This window comes from Erinaceus europaeus, chromosome 2 (genome assembly GCF_950295315.1).
Source record: "Erinaceus europaeus chromosome 2, mEriEur2.1, whole genome shotgun sequence".
NCBI classification, from domain to species: Eukaryota; Metazoa; Chordata; class Mammalia; order Eulipotyphla; family Erinaceidae; genus Erinaceus; species Erinaceus europaeus.
The window spans coordinates 82628481-82654657 of NC_080163.1; the positions used below are offsets into that span (position 1 = coordinate 82628481).

General features: G+C 38.2%; 2 protein-coding genes across 11 annotated transcripts in view; one reads left to right on the forward strand and one right to left on the reverse strand.

Annotated features, from left to right (window-relative positions):
• The window catches only part of PDGFRL (platelet derived growth factor receptor like), a 55111-nt gene extending 43287 nt beyond the window's left edge, over window positions 1-11824 (forward strand). The window contains exons 4-6 of the mRNA XM_007516300.3: window positions 5278-5571; window positions 8453-8592; window positions 10382-11824. Of these exons, the coding sequence (XP_007516362.2) occupies window positions 5278-5571; window positions 8453-8592; window positions 10382-10570 (623 nt within the window). The 3' untranslated portion in view covers window positions 10571-11824. The remainder of the gene's footprint in view (window positions 1-5277; window positions 5572-8452; window positions 8593-10381) is intronic.
• Window positions 11825-11827: 3 nt separating this feature from the next.
• The window catches only part of MTUS1 (microtubule associated scaffold protein 1), a 165928-nt gene continuing 151578 nt past the window's right edge, over window positions 11828-26177 (reverse strand). For all 10 annotated transcript variants that reach the window (XM_007516286.3, XM_060183457.1, XM_060183481.1 and 7 more), the window contains 7 exons: window positions 24553-24767; window positions 22570-22675; window positions 20980-21053; window positions 20758-20853; window positions 18302-18418; window positions 14759-14856; window positions 11828-14126 (listed from right to left, as the gene is read on the reverse strand). In XM_007516286.3, coding sequence (XP_007516348.2) covers window positions 13913-14126; window positions 14759-14856; window positions 18302-18418; window positions 20758-20853; window positions 20980-21053; window positions 22570-22675; window positions 24553-24767 — 920 coding nt within the window. In that variant the 3' untranslated portion in view covers window positions 11828-13912. The remainder of the gene's footprint in view (window positions 14127-14758; window positions 14857-18301; window positions 18419-20757; window positions 20854-20979; window positions 21054-22569; window positions 22676-24552; window positions 24768-26177) is intronic.

Sequence of the window (26177 nt, forward strand, 5' to 3'; positions counted from 1 at the left end):
ATCATCTCCCCTATTTTCCCCAGTGGAAAAGTTGAGATTTAGAGAGATTAAATTATTGCACCACGTGTGCTTAACCCGCTGCGCTACCACCCAGCTCCCGAGAGATTAAATTCTTAAGGTCATATGGTGAGTAAATGACTGTGCCAAGATTTAAACCCAGAATTGTCTGACCAATGTCCAATGTAGCAGTCTCTACAAACATGTGACTCTTTAGAATTTAAATTAAACGGGGCCATGCTGTGGTGCACATGGTTACATTACAGTGCGTAAAGACCTAGGTTCAAACCCCTGGTCCCCACCTACAAGGGAAAAGCTTCATAAGTGTTGAAGCAGAGATGCAAGTGTCTTTGTCTCTCTTCTACTCTACCTCCTCCACCCCTCTCAATTTCTCTCTCTCTCTATCCAATAACAAATATACATACATACATACATACATGCATATATGTGCATATATAAACATTTAATTAAAAAAGAAGTAATAACAACATCTCAGTCATTTATCAACACTTGCCATACTTCAAAGGCTCTACTGGCCTGTGCACATGGAGAACATGCCCACCATGACAGAAAGCTCTACTAGACACATGGCTCTGGACTTTTAATCACCATGTTCTCAGACACCTTTCTGCCACAGGATGCCTGGTGAAAGGTCTACTCCAATTTGTTATGATGTAGTATGAATTAAAGTCTTGGGGTGGTGGTGGTGGTGTACCTGGTCGATTACACGTTACAGTGTGCAAAAACCTAGGTTCAAGCCCCTTGTCCCCACCTGCAGGAGGAAGATTTGCAAGTGGTGAAGCAGTGCTATAATTATCTGTCTCTTACTCTATGAGCCCCCTTCCTCAATTTCTGGCTGTCTCTATCCAGTAAGTAAATAAAGGTAATTAAAAAAAAAGTTTTAGGGGCAGGAGTTGGGCGGTAGCGCAGCGGGTTAAGCGCACATGGCGCAAAGCGCAAGGACCGGCATAAGGATCCCGGTTCAAGCCCCGGCTCCCCACCTGCAGGGGAATCACTTCACAGGTGGTGAAGCAGGTCTGCAGGTGTCTATCTTTCTCTACCTCTCTCTGTCTTCTTGTCCCCTCTCTATTTCTCTCTGTCCTATCTAACAACGATGACATCATCAACAACAATAACTACAACAATTTTTTTAAAAAGGAAAAACAAGAAGGGCAACAAAAGGGAAAATAAATACATTTTAAAAAAGTAAAAAAAAATTAAAAATTAAATTATATAAAAAAAAAGTTTTAGGGGTAGGATTCCTAAAATTCTTAGTCCTGTGGCTCCAGGTCTAATCGTGAACCCAAGAGAAGCCTGAAATATGTGTGAGTCAGCATGAACTCATCTCACCTGTAGCACAAAGCACGCATCTGCAGGGTGGAACTTATACACGTTGGCATTAACAGAAATAGGTGTTGCAGGGTGGCTGCCCAGAACTTTCTGAATTCGTAAGTCTTAGGGAGTAAGATTCAGTAAGACTCAGAGGTCAGGAACAGCTTTTAGGAATCTTAAAAAATATTCTCAAAAGGGGAAAAATAGTCTCCAGGGGAGCAGTGGTGGATTCATAGTGCAGGCACTGAACCCCAACGATAACCTTGGAGGTTAATATGTATATATACACATATATCATTCTCTTGACCAGTTGTCCAAATACTTTTAGGTGCTAAAATGTTGTCAAGGCATAATGAGAATCCAGAATGCTTTACTAGTGCTTAGACAGGAGCTTTCCTGAGATAGGTCTACATTCTGAATCTACTTATCTTTCAGACCTACAGAGATTTAGTCCTGTGACACTAATGATTTTATATCCTGGCCATTAGTGAATGGTTTAGCAATATCTCATCCGTTTTCTTTTCTCTGTCTCTTATCTAAGCAGATGCATTAGCAGAGCACTCTACAGTTGTGGAAGCATATGTATCTCATTTCCACAACACCCCTAGGAAATAAGTAGGTGTGATTTTATTGTCTTTGTCTTAGAAGTAGTGGTGCTATTGTGGAGACTGGAAAGGGCAAAATGAATCAGGCGATAGCGCAGCGGGTTAAGCGCACATGACACGAAGCACAAGGACTGGCGTAAGGATCCTGGTTCGAGCCCCTGGCTTCCCACCTGTAGGGAAGTCGCTTCATAGGTGGTGAAGCAGGTCCAGGGTGTCTGTTTTTCTCTTCCCCTCTGTCTTTCCCTCCTCTCTCCATTTCTCTCTGTCCTATTTAACAATTATGACATCAATAACAACAACAATAATAACTACAACAACAATAAAAAACAAGGGCAACAAAATGGAAAATGAATATTAAAAAGAGGGGAGCAGAATGACTTATGTTCCATGACTATAATGGTGGAGTGAAGAATCAAACTGGTTTTGTGAGCCAGTATCCAGTGCTCTTACTGCCCTAGCCCATTTGTAGGATGAGGTGAATGATAGGCAGACACACAAGCTAGTGCTTTCAGGAGAATTGCTGAGAATTGTTCACAGGCTCCTTAGCTGGAGTGTATACTCCATAGTCTCAGCCACATTGGGAGCCCACAGTAGAATAGGCAGCTGATTAAGACAATAAAAGCCCTTTCTACTGAATAAGGATTGATACTGCATTTTAAATTGTAGAATACAGACTTTTTGTCAGGACTAGAACTGCCTCCTTTCCAAAATACTGGTTTCTGAAATGAAACTCTGACTTGGAGACTTCTCTTGAGTAGAATGCCCTACTAGGATTATTACCTGTCAAATTGAGGCATATCCTATTTCCCTATTATAAATCAAAGAAAAACTAACAAAAAATATTTAAGTGTTTCAACTTTTAAGAAATGGGAATGAGGATGTGAAAACAATCTGGCTGGCCAGACCAGTGTCTCTCTGGAAGCTACCTGCTCCTGCTCTTGGTTAGAGAGGATGACCTTCCCAGAACGAAGACTGGTCTTCAGCTGAGGGTTTACCAGCAGCTGCACTCTCTTGCTAGAGCCTCCAAACAACCTCTCAAGAAACTGGAATAAAAGAGAAAGAGAGAGAGAGAGATGCCCTAGAATGTTATACAATTATTTCATCTCTTGATACTAAAGAGTCAAGTTGTATTTTTGATAGAGAATTTAATAGTTTGAAAAACCAAAAACAACAAAAAATGCTGGGCTGTTATGGAAACTGAGCTTCTTGCTGGTGGTTCTGTGTTCTTTCAGAACATATGCTTCCAGACTACCTATACAGAGAAATATCTGGCACACACTTAAGCTTGAATGCTGCTTAGGGTTCAATGGAAAACACAGAAGGTTCCTTTTGACTATTGTTAGTCTATATAGTTTTGATTAAGCAATGGTCACATATTTAATGTTTTCCAAAAGTCTTTTTTTTTCTAACCTGTAAACCTCTGAATGTACAAAACTTGCAAATTCATGAGGAAAATATGGTATTGAATGTTCAAGTCTCACAAAACGATTATATAAGTTATACAGACATAATAGTCTATATAAAGAAATGTCCATGACATTTCTATAAGCTTACCATTTTGTAATAGGAAATAGAGAAGGCTTTTTTTTGTATAAAAACAAGAAAGGAAGCATTTATTGAGAGTATCATTCCTATGAAGGTTTAGGTATAAATAGGAAAACAAGTTGTCCCAATACGGGGAACTACTAGTTATTGTTCATGTAATTTAACCATAGATGAAATTATTTATTAAAGTATAATACACACAGAATAAATAAAAAGTACAAAGTTAAATAAATTATTTTCAAGTAAACATATAACTAATGTCCAGATCAAAATTTTATCAGCAGGCAGGCTTTCTCAAACAGGTTTGTACTCTGATAGTAGAGCCACATTAATGAATACTAAATATGGAGTTTGTTACAATTTATTTATTTATTGCCTCCAGAGTTATTGCTGGGGCTTAGTGCCTGCATTAGGAATCCACTACTCCTGTGGCCATTTTTTTTAAATACAACATAAATTGAAAGGGGAGGGGATGATAGGAAGGGAGAAAGAGACAGCTGCAGACCTGCTTCACCACTTGTGAAGCTACCCCACTGCAGGTTGGGTAGCCTGGGGCTCAATCTGGGATCCCTGAGCGGGTCCTTGCACTTTGTACTTGCTATGTGCACTTAACTCAGCACGCCACTGCCCAGCCCCCGAGTTTGTTATAATTTAAATTTTAGTTTAGACCCTCTTTAAATTTTTAGAAATATAATCTACATTTTAAAGTAACAGTCAATGCTTTGGTATATTAATTCTACCAATCGTAAATACATTCTCATCTGTTTATTAAGGCAATATTTTAAAAATATGTATTATAATACAATAAATCAGACACTTTTATGCTCTGAAATTCAGATTGCTTGCTTATTCTAATGGATTTGCTCATTGGTTAAGATTCCTCTACAAAACCCTAGAAGTTACTTTTTAAAAAATTTCTTTATTGGGGAATTAATGTTTTACATTCAACAGTAAATACAATAGTTTGTACAGGCATAACATTTCCCAGTTTTCCATATAACAATACAACCCCCACTAGGTCCTCTATCATCCTTCATGGAGCTGTATTCCCCCCCCCCCCACCTCAGAGTCTTTTACTTTGGTGCAATACTCCAAGAAGTTACTTCTAAATCTTATATTTATTTTATTCCAGAGTTTTGCTGGAACTTTGCGCCTGCATGCTTCGACTGCATGTAGTGGACTTTTTTTTTTTTAAGAGAGAGGAAGTGTAAAGTCACTTCTTCACTACTCATAAAGCTTTCCCCTCTGCATAGTGCTCTCCTATAAGTGGCTGGGGGTTCAAATCTTGGTCCTCATGCATGGTAAAATGTGTGACCTACTGGATAAGCTATTTTTTGGCCCTCAAATCATACTTGAAGTGCTATTTGTTAAGATTTTTACTACTTGAGATTCTTCCATTTACAAATGAGAAGACAGAGACTAAATCCAAGGCCATATAGACTGTGTGTGAACAACATGGGTGTGAGGTAAAACACTGACAAAGCCTAAAGGCCAACTTAGTATTGAGGAGCACAAGTCACTGGGCCTGCTGTGAAGTCTTATAAATGATGGAGACTGAACCATGACCTACTCTTTATTAATCTCAATCAGTGCTGGGAGAAAGACATCCAAACTTATTCATAGTCAAAGAACTCTTGGCCTGTGAAGATATTTGATGATGTGTCCAGGAATTCTTTACCCCAATCTAAACCATTAGTATTCTGAGTATATTATCACTCTTGTCTCATCTTGGTGCTATTAAGATTTTTTTTTAAGTATTCTTGTTTCTCCTAAATAAACCTATACTTTACTTTTGCAGAGAAAGGAGAACTTTTTGTACCTTCTGCCAGTTACTTTGATGTTGTCTATTTGAACCCGGACAGAGAGGCTGTGGTACCTTGTCGAGTGACTGTCCTGTCAGCCAAAGTCACACTCCACAGCGAGTTTCCAGCCAAGGAAATCCCAGCCAATGGGACTGACATTGCTTATGACATGAAGAGGGGCTTTGTGTATCTGCAACCTCATTCTGACCAGCAGGGGGTGGTCTATTGCAAGGCAGAGGCTGGGGGCAAGTCTCAGATCTCTGTCAAGTACCAGCTGCTCTACGTAGAAGGTAAGCCTGCTTCCTACCAATGCCTAGATTTTATTTGGTACCAGATACTGCTGTCTCCTAATTAAGACAAAAATTAGGAGAAATAGGGTCGTCGGGTGGTAGCGCAGCGGGTTAAGCGCATGTGGCGCAAACCGAAAGGACCAGCATAAGGATCCCGGTTTGAGCCCCCTGCAGGGGAGTCGCTTTATAAGCCGTGAAGTGGGTCTGCAGGTGTCTTTCTATCTTCTCCTCCTCTCTCCATTTCTCTCTGTCTTATCCAATAACAGTGACATCAATAACAACAACAACAACAATAAAACAATAAGGGCAACAAAAGGGAATAAATAAAATAATTTTTAAAAAGAATTAAATAAATAGGAGAAATAGAATCAGGTAGTTCTTAAAAGGTCCTCTATTATTCCACGATTTCTAGAATGCTCTTCTTCCTTGTGACTTCAGTCCAGTCACTTTGATTCTATTTTCTCCAAATCCACTGCATTCTCTTGTATTATCTTTCCATGACTGATCAGCAAGTCTCCAGTATTCCCAAACTCTTAAAAGACACAATTTCTCAGATGAGATCCACTTTATTGTAACCAAAATCTGTATCTGTAGGGGACCATCCTTTCTAGAACTTAAGGTCAGGTGGTGGGGTTAGTGTTATTCTTATGTCCATTCCTTAACCTCTGGATCCTCTGAAATTCAGGACTCAAGGTTAAACTAACTTACTCATTTTCCTTCATTGTCGGTCTCTTCGCTGGCTCACTATCTTCCTCATTAACTGTAAGGTTAATGTTAACTTTCCCTTTAACAGATTGGCCTGGTTCATTGCCTCGTCTCTCATTCTCAGACACCCTCTCCTTCAGTTAACACACCAACAGTATAACACCTAAACCAGAATCAGAACTTTATCCACAGTCTCATATTTCCAGATTGTTCCGTGTTCACTGGTTCCTTCTGCACTGATCCTTGTTTCACCTTCTACGTGCTATATGCCGTCTCCATTTCCTTCCCTCTCACATTCTTTTGATCTATTTCTTTTTTTTAATTTTTAAATATTTATTTATTCCCTTTTGTTACCCTTGTTGTTTTATTGTTGTAGTTATTATTATGGGTGTTGCCATTGTTGGAAAGGACAGAGAGAAATGGAGAGAGGAGGGGAAGACAGAGAGGGGAGAGAAAGATTGACACCTGCAGACCTGCTTCACTGTTTGTGAAGCGACTCCCCTGCAGGTGGGGAGCTGGGGGCTCAAAACGGGATTCTTATGCTGGTTCTTGTGCTTTACGCCACCTGTGCTTAACCCGCTGCACTACCGCCCGACTCCCTTTTGATCTATTTCTATCTAGTTTTCTCTCTTGCACTTCACCAAAATGTCTGTAGATAAGTTCCTCAGAGCCTATCATATTACCAAATCTAGCAGACAAGTTTCTGTCCTTATTATACTATTACAGATTCTGCCTCACTTGCATGAGCTCTCCTCTTCTCTGGACCTATTTCTCCTTTCTTGTTTTGCTGTCAGCCCTTTGTCCCTTCCAAAATGTAGATTTTGGTGTTTTCCCAAGACAAGCTTATTTCTCATTACTAGTTATTTTCCTGGGCAGTTTCAGTGATATTAGACTAATAGAATAAACATATTAGTTTATGAATAACTGTTGTGAGAATATATGAGGCCTAGATCCAGGGAACTAGCTTCACCTATACAACTGTTTAGCAAACACCTGCATCTTAGATTTCCTTGCTGGACCCGATTCTTCAGTTTTCATCTCAGCAATGACATTGTAGTCATCTAGTGTGTGGGTGCCAGACTTGGAACTAACTGGACAATTCAATGTTCTCTTAGCCTTTTTGAATTTTCCATTAAATCACCTTTTTTCTTTATTGTGGGATTGTTTTACATTTGACAGTAAATACAATAGTTTGTACATGCATAACATTTCTCAGTTTTTCACATAATAATACAACCTCCACAAGGTCCTCTGTCATCCTTTTTGACCTGTACTCTCCCCCACCCACCCACCCCAGTCTTTTACTTTGGTGCAATACACCAACACCAGTTCAGGTTCTACTTGTGTTTTCTCTTCTGATCTCATTTTTCATCTTCTGCCTGAGAGTGAGATCATCCCATAGTCATCCGTCTGTTTCTGACTTATTTTACTTAACATAATTTCTTCAAGCTCCATCCAAGATGGGCCAAAAATGGTGAAGTCACCGTTTTTTAATAGCTGAGTAGTATTCCATTGACCACAACTTGCTCATTAAATCACTTTCAAATCCTGCAATTTCTCTCCCACTGCAAAAATAGTTCAAGATATCTTTTTTGGGCTGATACACATAAATTTCCAATTGGTGTCTCATATGTACATTTTCCACACTAAAATTTACTATTTCAATTTAAAACCATTTAGTAGGTTCTCATATTTCCTAGAGTCAAGGTGAAAATCTTTTATGTGTTCTGAAGGCATTGCTAAACCTGCCTCCCTGATCTGCTCCCCTGGCTGGCAAAATCATCCTTCAGATTTTAGTTTAAACATAGCTTACTCAAGGAAGTCTTTCCTGCCTCTGAACTTCCCTTTATAGTTCTAAACTCAAGTTTTAGATTAAGCACACAGTGACTCACGTACTGTCTGCCACCTCCACTAGATGAGAGATTGTGTTTGTCTTACCCTGTTTACTATTGTAGTCCTTACATAAAAATAATTGAGTGAAGTGGCAGTAATGAAATTTGTCTCTAAAATGCAGTCAAATGAAGAGAGAGAAAAAGCTTAAAAGGGATAGAGTTGTTGTGGTCTTATCTGTGAAGCTGGGAGATAGGCCGAAATGTCTGAAGAAAATATCTATATGCTTGTCGTTAATGCCATACTCAGTAGATTTCATCTGACTTTCCCTGTCTCTCACTTCCAGTTCCCAGTGGGCCTCCATCAACAACCATTTTGGCATCCTCTAACAAAGTAAAAGGTGGGGATAACATCAATATCCTCTGCACTGTACTGGGGGAGCCTGATGTGGAGGTGGAGTTCAGGTGGATCTATCCAGGGCAGAAGGTAAGCACTGCCTACAGGAAAGTCATGATTTTTCCAACAACCCAACAGATAAGTGTTAGAAATGTACCGTAAGGGCCAAGTCTTGTCTTTTTTTTTTTTTTTTTTTTAAGATGTCTTATTTTCAGAATTTTTCTGTTAAAAAAAAAAAAGTTTAGTTAGGTAAGTTCCGTCCTCCGGGTGCCTTTTTTCTTTATAACTTATAAATAGGAAGGGGTAGGACAGGGAGGAGGGAGACTCATGTTTTCTCTAGCCTCTGAGAATTATAGTTAGAGGTCATCTAGCCAGTCCCTCTGATTCTTAGTTTTCTTCCCCATAGTTTGTTCCCTGTGATAAAGAATTTAAGCAGATATCCACCAAGAGCACATACATACATACATCCTGTCAAAAAGGTGTTGTGAGGCAGAGATCATTTTAAAATAGACTTCCCGTAAAAGCAACTACAGCATATTTAGCCGCTGACAAGTCTTGCTTACTAAAATAAATGGCTTTGCTACCAACATGGAATAATCCTTTTGTTGCCAGAAGAGATTTGGCCTCTTGGGATATACTCAGAAGCTAATACTCTTCTGGCCTAAGGGCTGTGATAGGTGGAACATAAATTTCCCTAAAGAATAGTAATTTCTACCATCATTTTCTAGGTACTTGTTTTTTATAAAAAATGCATACTTCAGATATGATTATTTTTATATTAATTACTGCATAAAATTTAACCCAGAAAACACAATGTTATCAAAGTTGGATGAAGCATTTCAAAAGTGACCATCTCACTTTCTAGAAATAGAAAGTTACATAATATATTCTATTTATAGTACAACTTTACTCCCACTATAGAGTCCTATGGCCTATTTGCCCAATATTAATTTCCTCTTTTAAGTCTAAACAGATGCTTATATAGTGTTTTGAGCATTTTTGTCTTTTTAAATTTATTACCTTTATTTATTGGATAGAGACAGCCAGAAATTGGGGGGGGGGAGGGAGACACCTGCAACCCTGCTTCACTAGTCATGAAGCTTTCCCCCTGCAGATGGGGACCGAGGGCTCGAACCTGGGTCCTTGTGCATTGTAATGTGTGTGCTCAACCAGGTGTACCACCACCTGGCCTCTGCATCTTTTTTTTTTTTTTTTTTGTCTTTAAACTCTGTGAATAAGAACCACTTTGTGAGGAGGGGAATCAGTGTAAAATTTTGTTTTGTGCCTAACCCTAATTGCTGGAGTTCCAAAAATGAGATTTTATGAGGCTGGGGAGATAACATATGCAGAAAGGCTACTATGCCTGAGGCAGCAGGTTCAAACACCAGTATGACCAGGAGTTTGGTTTAAAATATAAAATTTTATGGTGGTATACTACACCAGAGCAAAGGCCCTCTGAGGGGTTGGGGTCTGGTGCATGATAGTGGAAAGAGACTCACACTGGGGAGTATTTTGCAGTCACAAGAAATTGTACCCATGTGTTAATCCATTAAACCCCCCTACCCCTGCAAAAAAAAAAAAGTAATCTGGCAAAGGATTTATAAGAAAGTTTTACAAACAAAAATAGATATTAGTAGAAACTAAATGAAGGGAAGGGAGGAGTTAATCACAAACAATGACATTGAAGACTCTGCTTGGAAAAATGCAGCCTCACTTTTACACAGAGTAAAAAAGCTCCCATGAGCTCTGCATACCAAATAGTCTTTTATAAGCATGTGTTGTGCACTTTGAAAGAAACACTCCCCAGTGTTGGGTAAATGGGAGCTGTTTATAGCAGCTTGTCCTGTGTGCTTCAGTCTGTGTGGGTGTCATTAAACAGGATGAAAGGCCTGTGACGATTCAAGACACTTGGAGGCTGATCCGCAGAGGGCTCGGACACACCACAAGAATGTCCCAGAGTGTGCTGACAGTTGAAGACTTTGAAACCATTGATGCAGGATATTACATTTGCACTGCTCAGAATCCTCAAGGACAGACTACAGTAGCTACAGCCGTTGAGTTTTCCTGACTTGGAAAATGAAGCAGAATGAACTGATGATGGAAAACCCTTTGTGTGCACTTACCACTTTTGGGGTACTTTTGACAAGTGCTTTGCAAGAGGCTAACGCCAAGTGCCAAGTCCAAATCCCTGCCTTGTGTGCCAGACCCAGACATAAAACTAGAAGGAAGCCTAATAATAGAAGTGCTAACTCTTCTAACAGAAAGCATGTATTTTATTGCTCACCTATGTATATGTGCTTCTAGTTTTTATACTAAGAAAGTATGTGTGTAGACAACTATATAATCATTTCGATTAAATATGCAGATTTTGGTAAAAAATTTAAATGGACTATTTTTCAAAAAATATTAGCATGCATATATCCAGGATTTGACATATAAAAATACATGAAAATCTGAATGTAAAACTAAATCTAACGATTTATCCACAAGCAGTTAAGATCTGACTGCTTGAGCAGGTCACTTTTCCCTTTGTGTAGCAACTTTAAAGCTAATGTGAGCTATGAAATTAATTTTAAAAATTCTGTAGTTTTTTTTTTTTAGAAAAAGCTATTGCATTCAAATTACTAATTAGATTTTTCCATTTAATCAGGGCCAGATCTTATGCTTTTAAAATTATACTTTCAATATTAAACTTTTTAATTTTTTTTTTCTTTTGGCTCCAGGGTAATTTCTGGGGCTCAGTGCCAGCACTACAAATCCACTGCTCTTGGTCATTTTTTCCATTTATTGGATAGGACAGAGTGGAGGGGGGAGATAGAAAGAGAGAAAGACAGACACTGCATACTTGCTTCACCACTTGTGATACATAACCCCTATACAGGTGGGGACCCAGGGGCCTGAACCCAGATCCTTGCACAGGTCCTTGAACTTACTATGTGCACTTAACCAGATGCGTCACTACCTGGCCTCAATATTAAACTTTTACTATAAAGTAGATGCATTGATCAAGGCAGGTTGGTTTCGTTTAGACATATTTTTACTATCGTCAAAAAGAATTAGACTGTATTTGTTTGAATTTTCTTACCTTGTAGAGCATACATTGTTAATGCCAGTCCAGATTTATTTTTCAAATATGCACAGCTTTGTATTTAGAAAGGGAATGCTTACCTCTGCATCAAGCTCTTTGAGCCAAATTTTAACCCATAACTGATTGTGGTTGCATTGGAAAATAACTTACAAGGAGATGTGATGTCAACTCTTCGGCTATGAAAAAAGGCTACAAATCAGATAAATTTGGGATATTAAAGTATGTCAGAAGTTATGATTCTAGTACTGTACAGTCCAGCATTGTTTATTTGATCAAAGTAAAATACACTTTCCATTACTACAAACTGAGCTAGACTACAGTTGTTTACACATCCCTATTTTATGATGTGCTACCATTTAACATCTTACATGAGACATTTGGTTTGACAAACAATCAAAGTTCTCTACTTTATTTCCTATCTTATCTCCTTGTCTCCCATTCTCTGAAGACATTTTATATTATGTAGGATTGATTTCCCCAAATAGTTAGCATGGAAGATGGCAGGAAACAGCACAAAATTTGCCATGAGTAGGAGAGGAAAGGCCAACCTAACATAGGTTAATGACACTGAGATCTTGGAAGGGTGAGCAAAGAGATACTCTGGGAGGTGGCAATGAACCTACATTTCCATTTAAGTGGAAGCATGTAAAGCAGGTAAAAAAAAAAGGCAGTTAAGGACATCAGTCACAGTCACTATTTAAAACAATGTGCACTGTGAATATCAACTTGCTCTGTAGTGTACATGTAGGTGATGACTCGTAGAACCAGCTCTACATATCCTGAAGCTGTTCTTACTATAGTGCTAGATGGTCATGAGATGTCAGAAACTCAGGTTAGTAACGACTGACATCACAATGCTGACACATGCAGAAAAGGTGGAGAGGAAGCCTCAGTTTTTCCTTCTACCTCCTCCAAAGAACCAAAACTGGGAGAAGTAACAGGTTTTGGAAAGAAACTAAAATCCAACATGGAGTCTTGCACAAGCCACATTTTCTTGTTAGTTGGCCATCCAAGGATAAAGTTCCCCTCAAAGGGTATGTGGAAACTCACCATTATATTCTCAGAATCTGCTTTATTCAATACTTTTTCATTGGTCTAATCAAGGTGTTATTTATGGACACAGAATCCCAGTCTTCTTAGTTTTGCCAGCTAGTAACACTCTCATTCTCTGTTCTTTCTAGGGTTTTTTTTCCCCCCCAAAATTGGACAACCAGATCCAAGCCTTAGTGATTTCCTTTCTTTCTTTTTTTCCCCCCTTGGGGGTGTGTGGTTTCAGCACCTTAAGGATATGATGGTTTGGGGAAAAGCTTATGACATTATCCTTGTCTCAGAGAAAAGTAGGTAGGAAATAGGATTGTTTCAGCGGCACCAAATGGGGGAGGGGAGATAGATGAGGATAATAGAAGATATGTTAAATCCATGAGGATAGCTTAGATCAAGTTAAAAATAAGGCAGAAATATTCCACTGGTACTGCCCCTTTTTGTTACACAGATTTGTAGAAAAATTAGGATTCGACATTTGCTCATAGCCTGAGAATATGGATCATACTATAAAGTTAGATTTATATAGGGAAGTTAGACATTTACATGGGAAAAAAAAATGTAGCAACTGACATGGCTGAACACTAAAAACCAGCCAGCAAATTACTCCAATAGGATTCAGGCTGTCTAGAGGTTACAAGTCAAAGCTTTTCCTGCTGTTTTCTCTTCCTCCATGTCAAAACGCTGAATGGATAGATGGTAGAGAATTATAATTAAAGCAATGGTTGCTCTTTCATCTATGGCTTTTGATGAAATACATACACTGACTATTATTTGATTAGGGCATAACCAGATAGAATCAGCTTTGACTGTTATTACACAGCACAGGAGGCAACATCAGACACAGGACACACTGTTACAACCATTTCATTCACACACCCTCAGCCAAATGAAAATCACAAAAAGATGTCTGCATTGATGAACATTATAAAGGTTATAAATCTTTATCCTAATAGGCCCCTGAGAGCTTTTCCCCTTATGCTTAGGTGAAAAAGGCAATGAACAAGATCCTCTCATTCTTTAAGTGCTTTGTGCCAATAGTGTTCATGGAGAGCTATTTCCAAAAATCATTGGGGGGGGAGGGGTCTCTTGGACCGAATCAAAAGTCTCCCTCCAGAGTTTTAGTCTCCTAAAGAAGCCACTTCTGGGACTGGTGACTTTCCAGTCTATTGTAATTGCACGACAGCTAATGTAGCTCTCATTCCCATGGTCACTGTGAGGGTCAGTCCTGCAGACCTGTAAAAAAAAAAATTCTTTCAGTCTCCCAGCTTGCAGAAAGCGTCATCTGGGTGAAACGCTGGGGCTTGGGAAGGAGCCAGAATTCCTTGGCGACTGGAAAGGGATGGCAGAAGATGTGGGCGACCTCTTGGGGCTGCACAGGTCCCCATTGTTTAGCTTCCACAGCAGCTCCTCATTCTCCATGGAGAGGCGCTTGTTGACTTTTGACTCCTTCTCCAAGGACTCCTGCAGAACAGCTTGCTCAGTAGACAGTTGCCTTGAAAAAAATAAGAGATAGTCAACAATCATGCAAATCTTAACTTTAAAGTTAAGGTAACTGGTAGGTATTTTATTTAATTTTAAATTTGTGACTACAAAATAAAACAAACACTATCACTTTGGCATAAGAGTCCTCACTCACCTTGCTCCCCAATACCCCCCCACCCCCACACACAAAAAAATCCTACACAGAGCTGCTACTGGGCATGAGTATTTGGGTGGTTGAAAACAAGCTTGATTCAAAGGAAAAAAATGCACTTGGGGCGGGGGGGGGGGATTTCATAGCAGATTTAGTGATATTTCCACAAATATTCTACATGTCATAACAGTCTTATCATTGGGACTACCTTCTGACTTGATTTTGTGATAATACTTTTTCTCTGAAAGCATTCCTTAGTTTAGTAAGCCACACAGAGAGGGAGGCTTGTTTGTTTAGGTCTCTGTGTTTGGTTCAGAACAATCTGGTAAAAGCATGGAGCTCTATCACTGTTTTTTATACTGAAATAACTACTTTATAAACCAAGCACTTCATTTGTAATTCCAGTAGACACAAAAGCAGAGTAGGATAAAATTAGCATTCAGCGTCTGAGGAAAGAAGAGATTTGAGAAAAGTAAGACTCTTATTTTTACCTTGAAATTGCCATGTGTTTGTCCATTCGGGCTTTCAACTCCTCATTCTCCTGCTGGAATCGCTTTAACTTATCAACCAGTGCTGTGTTGTTGTCCACCTTGGCATAAATAAGAATACCATAATTTACATGTTAAGAAGTGGGGGTAGATAACATAATAGTTATGCAAATAGACTCTCATGTCTGAGGCTCCAATGTCCCAGGTTCAATCCCCCGTACCACCTATCATAAGACAAATGAGCAGTTCTCTGGTAAAAAACAAACAAACAAAGACACAAACAAAACAAGCATGAATAAAGCCCCTCATTTAAGATACATTCCTGACACAAACATAAGAAAGGTTTAATAGTACACTGAAATACATATATAGTGAACAACTGCAAAGTAAATCTAATGTGGCAAAGTAATACATCTATTATTTTTATAAATGAAAATCTGTCATTGAGGATTTTTTTTAAAATGCATACCCAACCTCTTAAAAGCCGATATATCTATATACCTAGGGAAAGTCAATCAGTTACCCCAGTTAAGGATTCTTCCTGAGATTAGTGCCTGGCCTGTGCAATTCCAAGGACCATAGCGGTCTCAGTTCCAAGGTGGTAAAATAGGAGTAGTAGCTAGACAGTTTGCATTTATCAAGGCTTCTTATGGTGAAGTGTGTGTGGGTAATCAGTGAGGGGGGATTGCACATTTAATGAAAAACTACAGGTCAACAGTCTGCAGTTTTTAAGCAATGCATAATGTGGCCATAAATATCGTTTCTACTCTCTCTTCAGCATTCACCTCTGAGTAACCACATAAAAGGTGTCAAATCACAGAATGCTTCAAAACAGAAATGAGACTAGTACTAAAAAAAAAAAAAAAAGAAAGAAAAACATTTCCATTTAGCTGGAGTTATCTGTTCTTCTGCTGTCCTGGCACAGGTTAGACTTCAAAGAAAAACAAATTGATCAGTTGAAAGATTAAAGGACAAAAATCTCAGAAGACATTTATTTAACATGATGAAGACCCGATTATAACCCATCTCACTTTAAGGTAAAGTATCTTTACTTAGTAGGTGACATCACAATTCTATCAGAAATAATTCTAAGTCCCTGTCAATGAAGCATGTGACTAATTTACTTTATAATTCTTTGATGGTAGGAGTTCTGTTATTTTTGATTTATCTGATTATCTAGAAGAATGTGTAAAATAAGCTAATCAGGTGAAATAGCTTTACCCCAAAATAAGACAAGGATGAAAGATAGAGATTGTCTTGGAATTTCCAGTAATTATTGGGTTGTGAGAAAAGCCATGATGTATTTTTACAAAGCAAAATACTGCTCGAGGGCTGGGGAAACAGACTAGTGGTTATACAAAGGACTTTCATGCCTGAGACACCAAAGGTCCCAGGTTCAATCCCCAGCACTACCCTAAGCCAGAGCTGACCAATACTTTGGTTCTCTCTCTCTCTCAATACATAAACCTTAAGAAGAAAGAAGAAAGAAAGGAAGGAAGGAAGAAAGGAAAGAAGGAAGGAAGGAAAGAAAAAAGAGGGAGAGAAAAATATGGCTTGACTTTTCCAACAACCCACTATGAAATCTCTAAAGATAAAACAGGATGTGGAAAAATCTAAAATTAGAGACTCGGAAGTGATTGATGACCTTAAAAAATCTTATGTCGGGAGTCAGGCGGTAGCGCAGCGGGTTAAGCGCACATGGCGCAAAGCGCAAGGACCGGCTAAGGATCCCGGTTCAAGCCCCTGGCTCCCCACCTGCAGGGGAGTCGCTTCACAGGCGGTGAAGCAGGTCTGCAAGTGTCTACCTTTCTCTCCCTCTCTGTGTCTTCCCCTCCACTCTCCATTTCTCTCTGTCCTATCCAACAACAGCAACAATAATAACTACAACAATAAAACAACTAGGGCAACAAAAGGGAATAAATAAATAAATATTAAATAAATAAATATTAAAAAAAATGATCCCCCCAAAAAAAAAATCTTATGTCATTTAATTCTTCATTTTATAGAGGAGGAAACAAGTTCTGACCACAGCTTTCATTCTGAGTAAGCCCCCTTGTTTTCTGTAATTTTTTTCTTCTTCTTCAAAGGTCTGGAGCATAGAAATAAATAAATGGAGAACGGGTTTGCCTGCTATATCAACCCATTAATCTACCAACCCATTAACCTACATACACAACGAAAAGCTAGTATCTCTTGGGCACAGCAAGAAATAAATATGGATCAACAAAAACTACAATGTCCTTATTAAGAGTTGATATGTTTTATGAATTTACAGCAGAATCTCATCTTACTGCATATAATTTTGGGGAAGTTTTGGTGCATGAATGGTATAGGGGGCAACAGATAATTAACACCATGATTTGAGTTACTTATGTCTGCTGGAAGGCCAAGCAATCAGATCTGCTACACTCAGCTGACCTTTGGCAGGAACTGGCATATGCACTAGACTGAACCCACTGACAAACTACCTTTAGAAGAAACACAATTTCCTGATAATGTAGAGTGCAATATGTGTGTGTGAAGGGGGCTTTTATTTTTATTTCCATTTAATAAAAAGGTAGTAGTCTCTAGAACACTGAACTGAACCAAAACACAAAAAGCAAATCGTCACCTCTGGTTCCAAACTGTCCAGAACTGATTCCGGTTTGAATGAAGCACATACTCAACAATGAGTCATAATTGGGGGAGAAGGTGCACACAGAAACAGTCTTCTGGCACAGTCATGAGCAATGTACAGAAAGGGCTGGGGATCACTTAAGCTCCTTGTCAAGTACTGTGTACTTGGTTTGAATCCTGGATATCAGTAGTTGTGTACTAAGGCTGGGCCAAGACTCACACTGAATGTTGACCTAGCTGCTCAAAACACTATGCTAACATTAGTTCTCTATTACAGAGGCTTCAATATATATATGTAGTTTTTTCCCCCGTTTTAACCACAAAACTGCTCCTCTCTATTGCTACTGAGGACTGAGCCCAAGACCTCTGATATTTCACATGATAAAGTCTGATGCTGTCTCCCTAGCCCTGTTTACATTTTTCATCATGCTTGCTACCTGTGAACCAAATTAATTTTATTAAAACAAAATTCTTTTTTTTACACTCTTATTTGCAAAACCACAATGAAGACTTTAAATAGCGAGATTGAGTTTCTCCAGTTTGATTAACTCATCTTTTCAATCACTTGAAGCATAGGAAACTCACCAAGTATTAGTGGTACGCTGAAGTACTGATTTTAACATTATATTAGAAACTTTCTTATACAGGTAATAAAGAGCTAGTAGATGAATGAAATGAAGCCTGATTTGTTTGCTGTAGTTTTTTCAAAAAACAAATGCTGCTTTAATATTCCATGTAACAAGTATCTTAAAAGGCAGCAATGATAAAGTCTTGAGCAAATAGAAAAGGAAATATAATGTCTTATTACCTTTTGTGTATTTCCAATCATCTTTAAGTTACAATAAAAAAACAACTCCATAGTTCTGCCTCACAGTCTAGCACTGTTTCACAGATATTGTCCTATTTGGTAAAGTTCTGAAAGAAACATACCACTTTCTCCATTTTCATTAATTTGATGTCCTGCTGATGCAATTTTTCATTCTTGATCTCTAACACAGCTTTCAGGCTTTCTAACTCCTGCTCCAGATACATGACCTGAGGGTTTTTCTGAAAAAGACACAGCAGGATGTTGCTCTGACCATTTTATAAAATCACATAGTTCAAAATCTTAACATACAGGCTCTTTAATTAGATTTCAAACAGCAAAAAGAAAAAAAAAAACAAACCATACACCCGTGCCCTTTTTATACAAGATTCAAAGAAATAGGTGAAAGAGTATGGCTAAGCTAACTTCACTTTCAAAATGTTTGATCATAAAGATGAAACATTTCACATTCCACTTTTCAAAACATATGTTTTATGCATCACTAACAATATGAATCAAATATTGTGTCAGATATCCTAATGGAAATAAAAAGTCAGTGATTACAATAAAAAACAAAACTCTAGCTATAGATTAGGCAACTGAATGTTCTTAACTGGAATTTGGAGGGGTGAAAGGAATAGTATTTTTCCCTAGCCAAAGTTAGTAACTGAGCATGACTGAAAATATAATACATTTATAGGGCTTCTGAAAAGCAACAAAAATAACTATATCCCAAAACTTTTGAATTTTTATCATAGTGGTACTACTGTTGGTCTGGCCATTTTGGTAGCACAGCTATAAAACTACTAACTTATGGGGCTAGGTAGTGGCACACTTAATTGAGTGCACACATTACGGGTTCAAGACCCTGGTACCCATCCGCAGGGGGTAACTTCATTAACAGTTGAAGCAAGTACTGCTGGTATCATCAAAAAGAAAAAAGAATTAAGCAAAGGAAGGTAATAAAGACTTATATGACTACAAAGAAGAACAGTATTTACATCTTAGGGGTGTCAGAAGAAGAAAGGGACAGAATTCTTACTTGGGGAATATTAGCCAATCCTCCCCCAAAGTGATGGGGGTAGATTCTAAGATTTAGGAAGCTGTAAGAGTTCCAAGAAAAACCTAAACCTATACAAAGCAATATATATTAATAATTAAAACAGGAAAGATCAAAGATAAAAATACTAAGAGCAACTAGAGAAAAACTCAGCCACCTATAATGGAACTCCTATCAACACTATCAGTTGATTTCTCCATAGAAACTTTAAAAACTTCAGAGAACAAACAAGACATTTGTAGTTTTGAATGGAAACTATATTCATCTAAGAATAATAATTCAGCTAGATTATCAATCAGGTTTCAAGGGGTAATGAGTTAGGCAAATAGCAGTTTTAAAGAGATTTACTATTTAGACCAGCCCTACAACAAATATTAAAGGGATTTACATAAAATGAAAGTCCTGAATACTCTTTCTCATGTGAAGTAAATAAACAAAGCAAAGGAACTAAAAAGTCAGAAGGAAGCAAGCCTTTAGTCTCAGGTTGTAGAAATGATGTTATCAAGGGAAATTCTGTAGGGGAGAATGGGTTACAAGAAGGGGGGGTGTCAATGGACTTTGGTAGAGTTGTTATTACTTTGGTGGTGGGTGAGGTGTGGTAACACATTTTGAAGAAATGAGAAATTTACTTCTAAAATGTTTATCAACAGAACAAGTCTAGTTAGAAACAAAACTATTATAAATCTTTTAAAAAAGTAAAGTTGTAAAAAGGAATGAAGTATATATACCAGTTACAATACATGTAATCCTTGAGAACATAAGCTAAGTGGAAGAAACCAGACATAAAAGGCTACATGTAGTATATTCTAATTATATGAACTGTCCACTAGAGCCAAATCCATAGAAATAGATCTTTAGTTCCCTTCTGCTGGGAAATCTGGAAGGACAAGGTGGCTGATTACTACTGGGTAAAGGATTTCATTTTGGGATAGTAAGAATGTTCTGATGTTAGATGTTTGATAAAAATTACTGGACTGTATGTATTTTAAGAGGGTGAACTTCACAGCATGTAAATTACCTTAGTATAGTGATTAAGCAAACAAAAAGAGTATCTTTACATAGAACCCTGAAAATTGACAGCTTTCTTATCTTCTTGTAGGTATTAAGACACTCAAATACATTGGTATTTATGTATCAGTTTTTTAAATTTTTTTATTATCTTTATTTATTGGATAGACCCAGCCAGAAATTGAGAGGAAGGGGGAGACAGAGAGGGAGGGACTCAGAGAAACATTTGCAGCACTGCTTCACCACTTGTGAAGCTTTCCCCCTGCAGGTGGGGACTGGGGGCTTGAACCATGTGCACTTAACCAGGTGCACCACCACCCGGCCCCCATATATCAGTTTTTAAGGATTTAAAATAAAAGCATCACTAAATCAAAGGTACTGTGCTGTTTAAAAAGCACAATGCAAGTTATGAAAAAGATTCTAGATCTTTACTAATTTTCTAGCTACTGAAAACAGTAAAAGGCATCTGAGCAGAAGAAAAACTCAAGTGGTAGGAACTCACACAGAACTTACTAAATTTGCTTTCTCTCTTGATAGTCTTTTTTGTTCTTCTGATTTCAGCTTTTCATTTAAAGCATCATTTTCACTTTTCAGATCATTGATTTGTTTCTAGAACATAAACAATGAAATGTGGAAGTTAACAGATACTGATAACAGCAAATTTATATGCAGAGGCATATAAAAACACACAAACTTAAGAATGATGATTTAGTTTTGGTATGGGTATTGACTCACCTCTAGAAATTCCTGCTTCTCATAAAGCAAGTCCTCGAGTGATTTCTTTTCCATTTCATGGCTTTTCTTGATTTCTGGAAAGAAGAAACATTTTTTTAAGCAATAACATCCTGTGAGATGACTGTATTCTATTTATTAAGGCAAATAGAGGTAAGAGTGGACTATGAAGCATAAAATATATTTTAAAAGTGCTTTTTAATATAAATTAAAGCAACTGTCCTCTAGTCAGCCCTCTTGATATGAAGACAGGTTCATTTTATTACTGAGAAATCAACATTCTTTAGGAAACAGGGTATATGTCCTAGAGGACTCTTGGTGCTTCACGAGCCAAACATTAAGTCTAAAATTAACACCATATTTAGGACAAGGGTGCTAGATCAATGTTAGCTCAGTACTTGGGTGCCTGAGGTCAGAAACCCTGGTGCACCTCCAGCACTACCATTTTTCAGAGCTGAGTGGTGGCTGGGGCTCTCATTATGTAGCTCATAAGTAATTTAAAAATAGATAAAAAATATACTTCATTCTAGAAGGAAGGAAAGAATATCTGCCATAGACCAAGTGCTTTTTGGTTTTGCCAACAGGGTTATCAATGGGGCTTTGTGTTGCACTGGTGGCTATTTTTCTTTTCTTTTTTTCTTACTTGATAGGACAGAGAAACAGTGGGGAAAGAAGGGGGTGGGGAAGAGAGACACCTGCAGTACTTGCTTCCTTGCTCGCAGAGTTTCTGCCCTGCAGATGGGGTCTGGGTCTTTGCACATGATAATGTGTGTACTCAACTGGGTATGTCACTACCTGGCCCTGGCCAACTGCTTTTACACCCTCTTCTCTCTAATTCACAAAACAGCTCCGGTTTTCTGATAAGGCCCTTGCCAAAGGTCACAGAGCCCACTCTTACTACATGTCCACATGCTTCTTCCAGAAACCTAATCAGTGAGTTTAGTATTACAATTTCCGCTACATGTCAACTACATGTTCAGAAAGAAATGGCTTCTATCTTCCTTCTATTTTAATGTTTTAATTACGGTGAAATAATACAAAGACTACTGAACAAGTATCATCTACTTTGGTGAGCAAGAGTGCTCCTCATGGATCCTTCTCTATTTTCAGGACATAAACTGACACTTTTGACTTGCTTGCCAAAACCACAAGTGATAAAGTACAACCACTAACCAAACAGACTAACTTATTTAAAAGTATATCGTAGTGGGTATAGAAGGGATCATTTTGATGATATAATGTCACCAGAACTTTTGTTGGAGAACATGTTGAGGACTATATACTTAGAAAGTGTGAAGCTACACTCCCCAAATTTTATGATTTTATACTATGGAAAATCAGTGAAATTTCCTTTTAAAAAAGGAAAAAATTATCTCCATTCTGAAAAAGTAATAAATAAAAACACATCCCAATTCTGAAAGACTGGCATTATATTGCTAACAATGAACAGTGCAAAAAGAAACTCAAAATGCCCCAAGCTGAATACCATAGAGTATTTGCTAGAAAAGAAAGCTATGAATCATATCCGTTTTCAAACATATCATGTGGTTCCATTAGATTTTACTCGTTAAAAAAAAAAAAAATCATTCTTGCCTGAAAGGGAGGTTTCATAGGCCGTCTTTAGTAATTCTACTTTCTCTGAATGGCTAGCTTCGATTTCCAACTTAGAGGTTTCATGGGAAGTATTTAAGTTGTCAAACTATAAGAAAAAAAAAAGCCATTAGTTTACCAGTAAAATCAAAAGTCCTAAGTTGAATAATAAGCAGCAACAGTAGGAAACTTGACATATAAGCTTACATTCAAGTTTAAGTACTTAACAGAGGAAAAGAAAAACCCAACTTAGACCTACTCCCATCTTGTCATTCCATTAAGAACACAAACATACAAGGTTTCTCCACAGTTCACTGATAGAAATGGCCAAGTCCATGATAAGAAATGAATAATTCTCTGCAGTGACAGGAGCACATAAGCTTTATATCTGTCAGGAGTCGGATGGTAGCGCAGCGGGTTAAGCGCAGGTGGCACGAAGCCCAAGGACTGGCGTAAGGCTCCCGGTTAGAGCCCCCGGCTCCCCCACCTGTAGGGGGTTGCTTCACAGGCAGTGAAGCAGGTCTGCAGGTGTCTATCTTTCTCTCCCCCTGTCTTCCCCTCCTCTATTTCTCTCTGTCCTATCCAACAACAACAACATCAATAACAACAACAAAAAGGGCAACAAAAGGGAAAATAAATTAATTAACTTAAAAAAAGCTTTATATCCGTCAGCTTGGCTTCTAAAGCTTCAGCCCCTATTATGTATCTAGCAAAAAAAAAAAAAAAGGTACTCTGGATATCTGCTCAGTGTACTGATTTTAAAAAGGAACAAGAGTATTAAAGAGAAGTTCCTCCTTAGCCACCAAGTTGCAGATGCTACTCCATCCTGACTTCCCTGGGCAGATGACCTCAACAATGTGTCCTCGCCTCAAACTTTTACCTCTCCAGAGTCATACCCTTCTAGGCTGGGGGTATGGATTGACCTGCCAATGCCCATGTCCAGTGGAGAAGCAATTACAGAAGCCAGAGCTCCCACCTTCTGCACTCCAAAAACAATTCTGATCCATACTCCCACTGGAGGAGAAGTGATGGGGAATGATGACCAGAGGGCTCTGAACTTTAACACCATCAGGAACCAGAGAGAGAGGAGGAAAAAGGGAGGGACATTTGGATATAATAATAGGTTTGTGTGTAACTTAGAAAGGAAAGAAGATATGACTTAAAGGGGGGGGGCAAATAAATACGAATATAGACAAATAGTTGTAGAAACTATAGTTAACCCATATCTGCAGCCTTAGAAGAACTGCTGTAGTTTACAATGGAGGGATTGGAGAGTCAGAACTCTAGTGGTGGGAATGGTGTGGAGCTGTACCCCTGATATCTTTCAATTTTGTAAATCAATATTAAATCACTAATAAAATAAAAAGAGAGGTACCAGACACACACTTAAATAAAAATAAGTCATTAAACAGTTATTTTAACACTGCCATTTTTTTTTAAAAAAAGAAAAGAAATCTAAACTAAACATTCAGAGTGGTACAACACCAGAATGCTCACCAAGGGGTTATTTCTAGAGGTAAGAATAAAACTGTTTTACATCCAATCACTCTTTTTTAAAAGAATAAAATCTTATTCTTCATTTGGAACAAAATGAATGAAACTGAAGATGGTTATGCTAAGTGAAAAAAGTAAAGAGATGAATGAAAACCACAAATGATTTCACTCATACCTGAAATATAATGTAAGTAAATGAATGTGTAAATAATAGTGATCACTAAACTATCTCTTGGACTCTGAACTAAGGTGCTTGGGGATGTATATAGGGGGGCAAAGAATTTTGGTGTGTGTGTGTGTGGTTACTTACAGGCACCATGTGTATATGTGAATATATACTGAAATCTTATGTTTCAAAAGAACACTAAAAAAATAAATTCTATCTTTTTTCTCTCTTCCTTCATTCAACATACGTAAAAGTTTTGATTAATAAGAAAAAAAAACCTTAAATAGTCATAACCAGGAGTGTGCCCAGGTTCCAAAAGCACAGACCTGTTCCTGCAATTGAGTTTTGTAGTTCTCTGCTTCTTTAATGTAAATGTCTTGAAGCTTTTCACATTCCCTGGTGTAAAATTCTTTAAGCCGGTTCTCTAGTTCTGTTAGATCAGTCTGGTGCTGCTGGTTTAACTTCTGGACAAACCCTTCATAAGCTAGTTGCAACTCATTTCTGGCTTTCTCCAACTTCTCACAGGTGGTTGAAGCAGTGGCTGAAAAATGAAAAAGAAACAGAATAATGGGAATTTAACTTGGTAAATGTTCTACATTCATCGTATTCACACACAGCTTGGAACCTAAATGGAGAGCTATGGTACCTGTCAGCAGAAGGGTGCATTTCTTTTTTCTTTTTAATATTTTATTTATTTATTCCCTTTTGTTGCCCTTGTTTTATTGTTGTAGTTATTATTGTTGTTGTCGTCGTTGTTGGATAGGACAGAGAGAAATGGAGAGAGGAGGGGAAAACAGAGAGGGGGAGAGAAAGATAGACACCTGCAGACCTGCTTCACCGCCTGTGAAGCGACTCCCCTGCAGGTGGAGAGCCGGGGTTCGAACCGGGATCCTTATGCCGGTCCTTGTGCTTTGCGCCACCTGAGCTTAACCCGCTGCGCTACAGCCCGACTCCCAGAAGGGTGCATTTCTTAGTACCCCATAGTGCCCATGCACTAGTAGAAAATGAATGCTTCTGTTTTAATTCATTCCTACCTCTCTTTTGATTTGAAATATGAATTTTGGGAGTTGTGGGGGGAAAAAAGATAGTATGAGGACACACAAAAAGGATAGTTTGGGGGCTGGGTGGTGGTGCACCTGATTCAATGTACACAATTACAGTGCGCAAGGAATGAAGGGTCAAGTCCCTGGTCCCCACCTGCAGGGGAAAGCTTCAAGAGTGGCAAAGCAGGGCTGCAGGTGTCTCTCTGCCTCTTTCCCTCTTGATCTCCCCCTTCCTTCTCAATTTCTCTATTTAATAATAACAAATAAAAAAATTAATGGATAGTTTGGACCAATGAATATTCATTCTACCTAGGTCATGTGGGATTGGGTAGTTTCCGGGCACTGTTTTCTTGGAAATGAGTCATATGTCAGCAGAAGTAACAGTCACTTGTCCTGTACTAGTATCCTTACAAAGGTAAAGGCCATATTATGAGACGTAGTGGCAAGAAGAGTGAGCTAAGAGAATCCTTATATTCAAATAAAACACCAAATACTTGATGGGGAAAGGAATTAACATTAAATACAAAAACTATTAACTCTAGTGTGTCTCCATATATATTGTCTCCATAATATTAACATAAATCCTGTGAAAAAAATTTTTCCCTGTGAAAAATTTATGACTGAAAGTATAAGTAAGGGAAAGGAAACAACTGAGAGCAAATTATCTGTGGGGATACACTAAGAAAGCAATGGCAGATTCTATTGAGGTAAGCAACGTAAATTCTGACTCTGTCTGCACCCAAGGTCTATACTGTTTCCACTCCACTTAGCTGCCTCTCCTATCATAAATTTGTGAGGAAATAATCTCAATTGTCAGCTTGAATATATAATTGATTTTGTAATGGTACTACAGACTTTAAATTCAAATAGGACATATGAACATCCTCTCTATTAGTCACTGGAAAAGC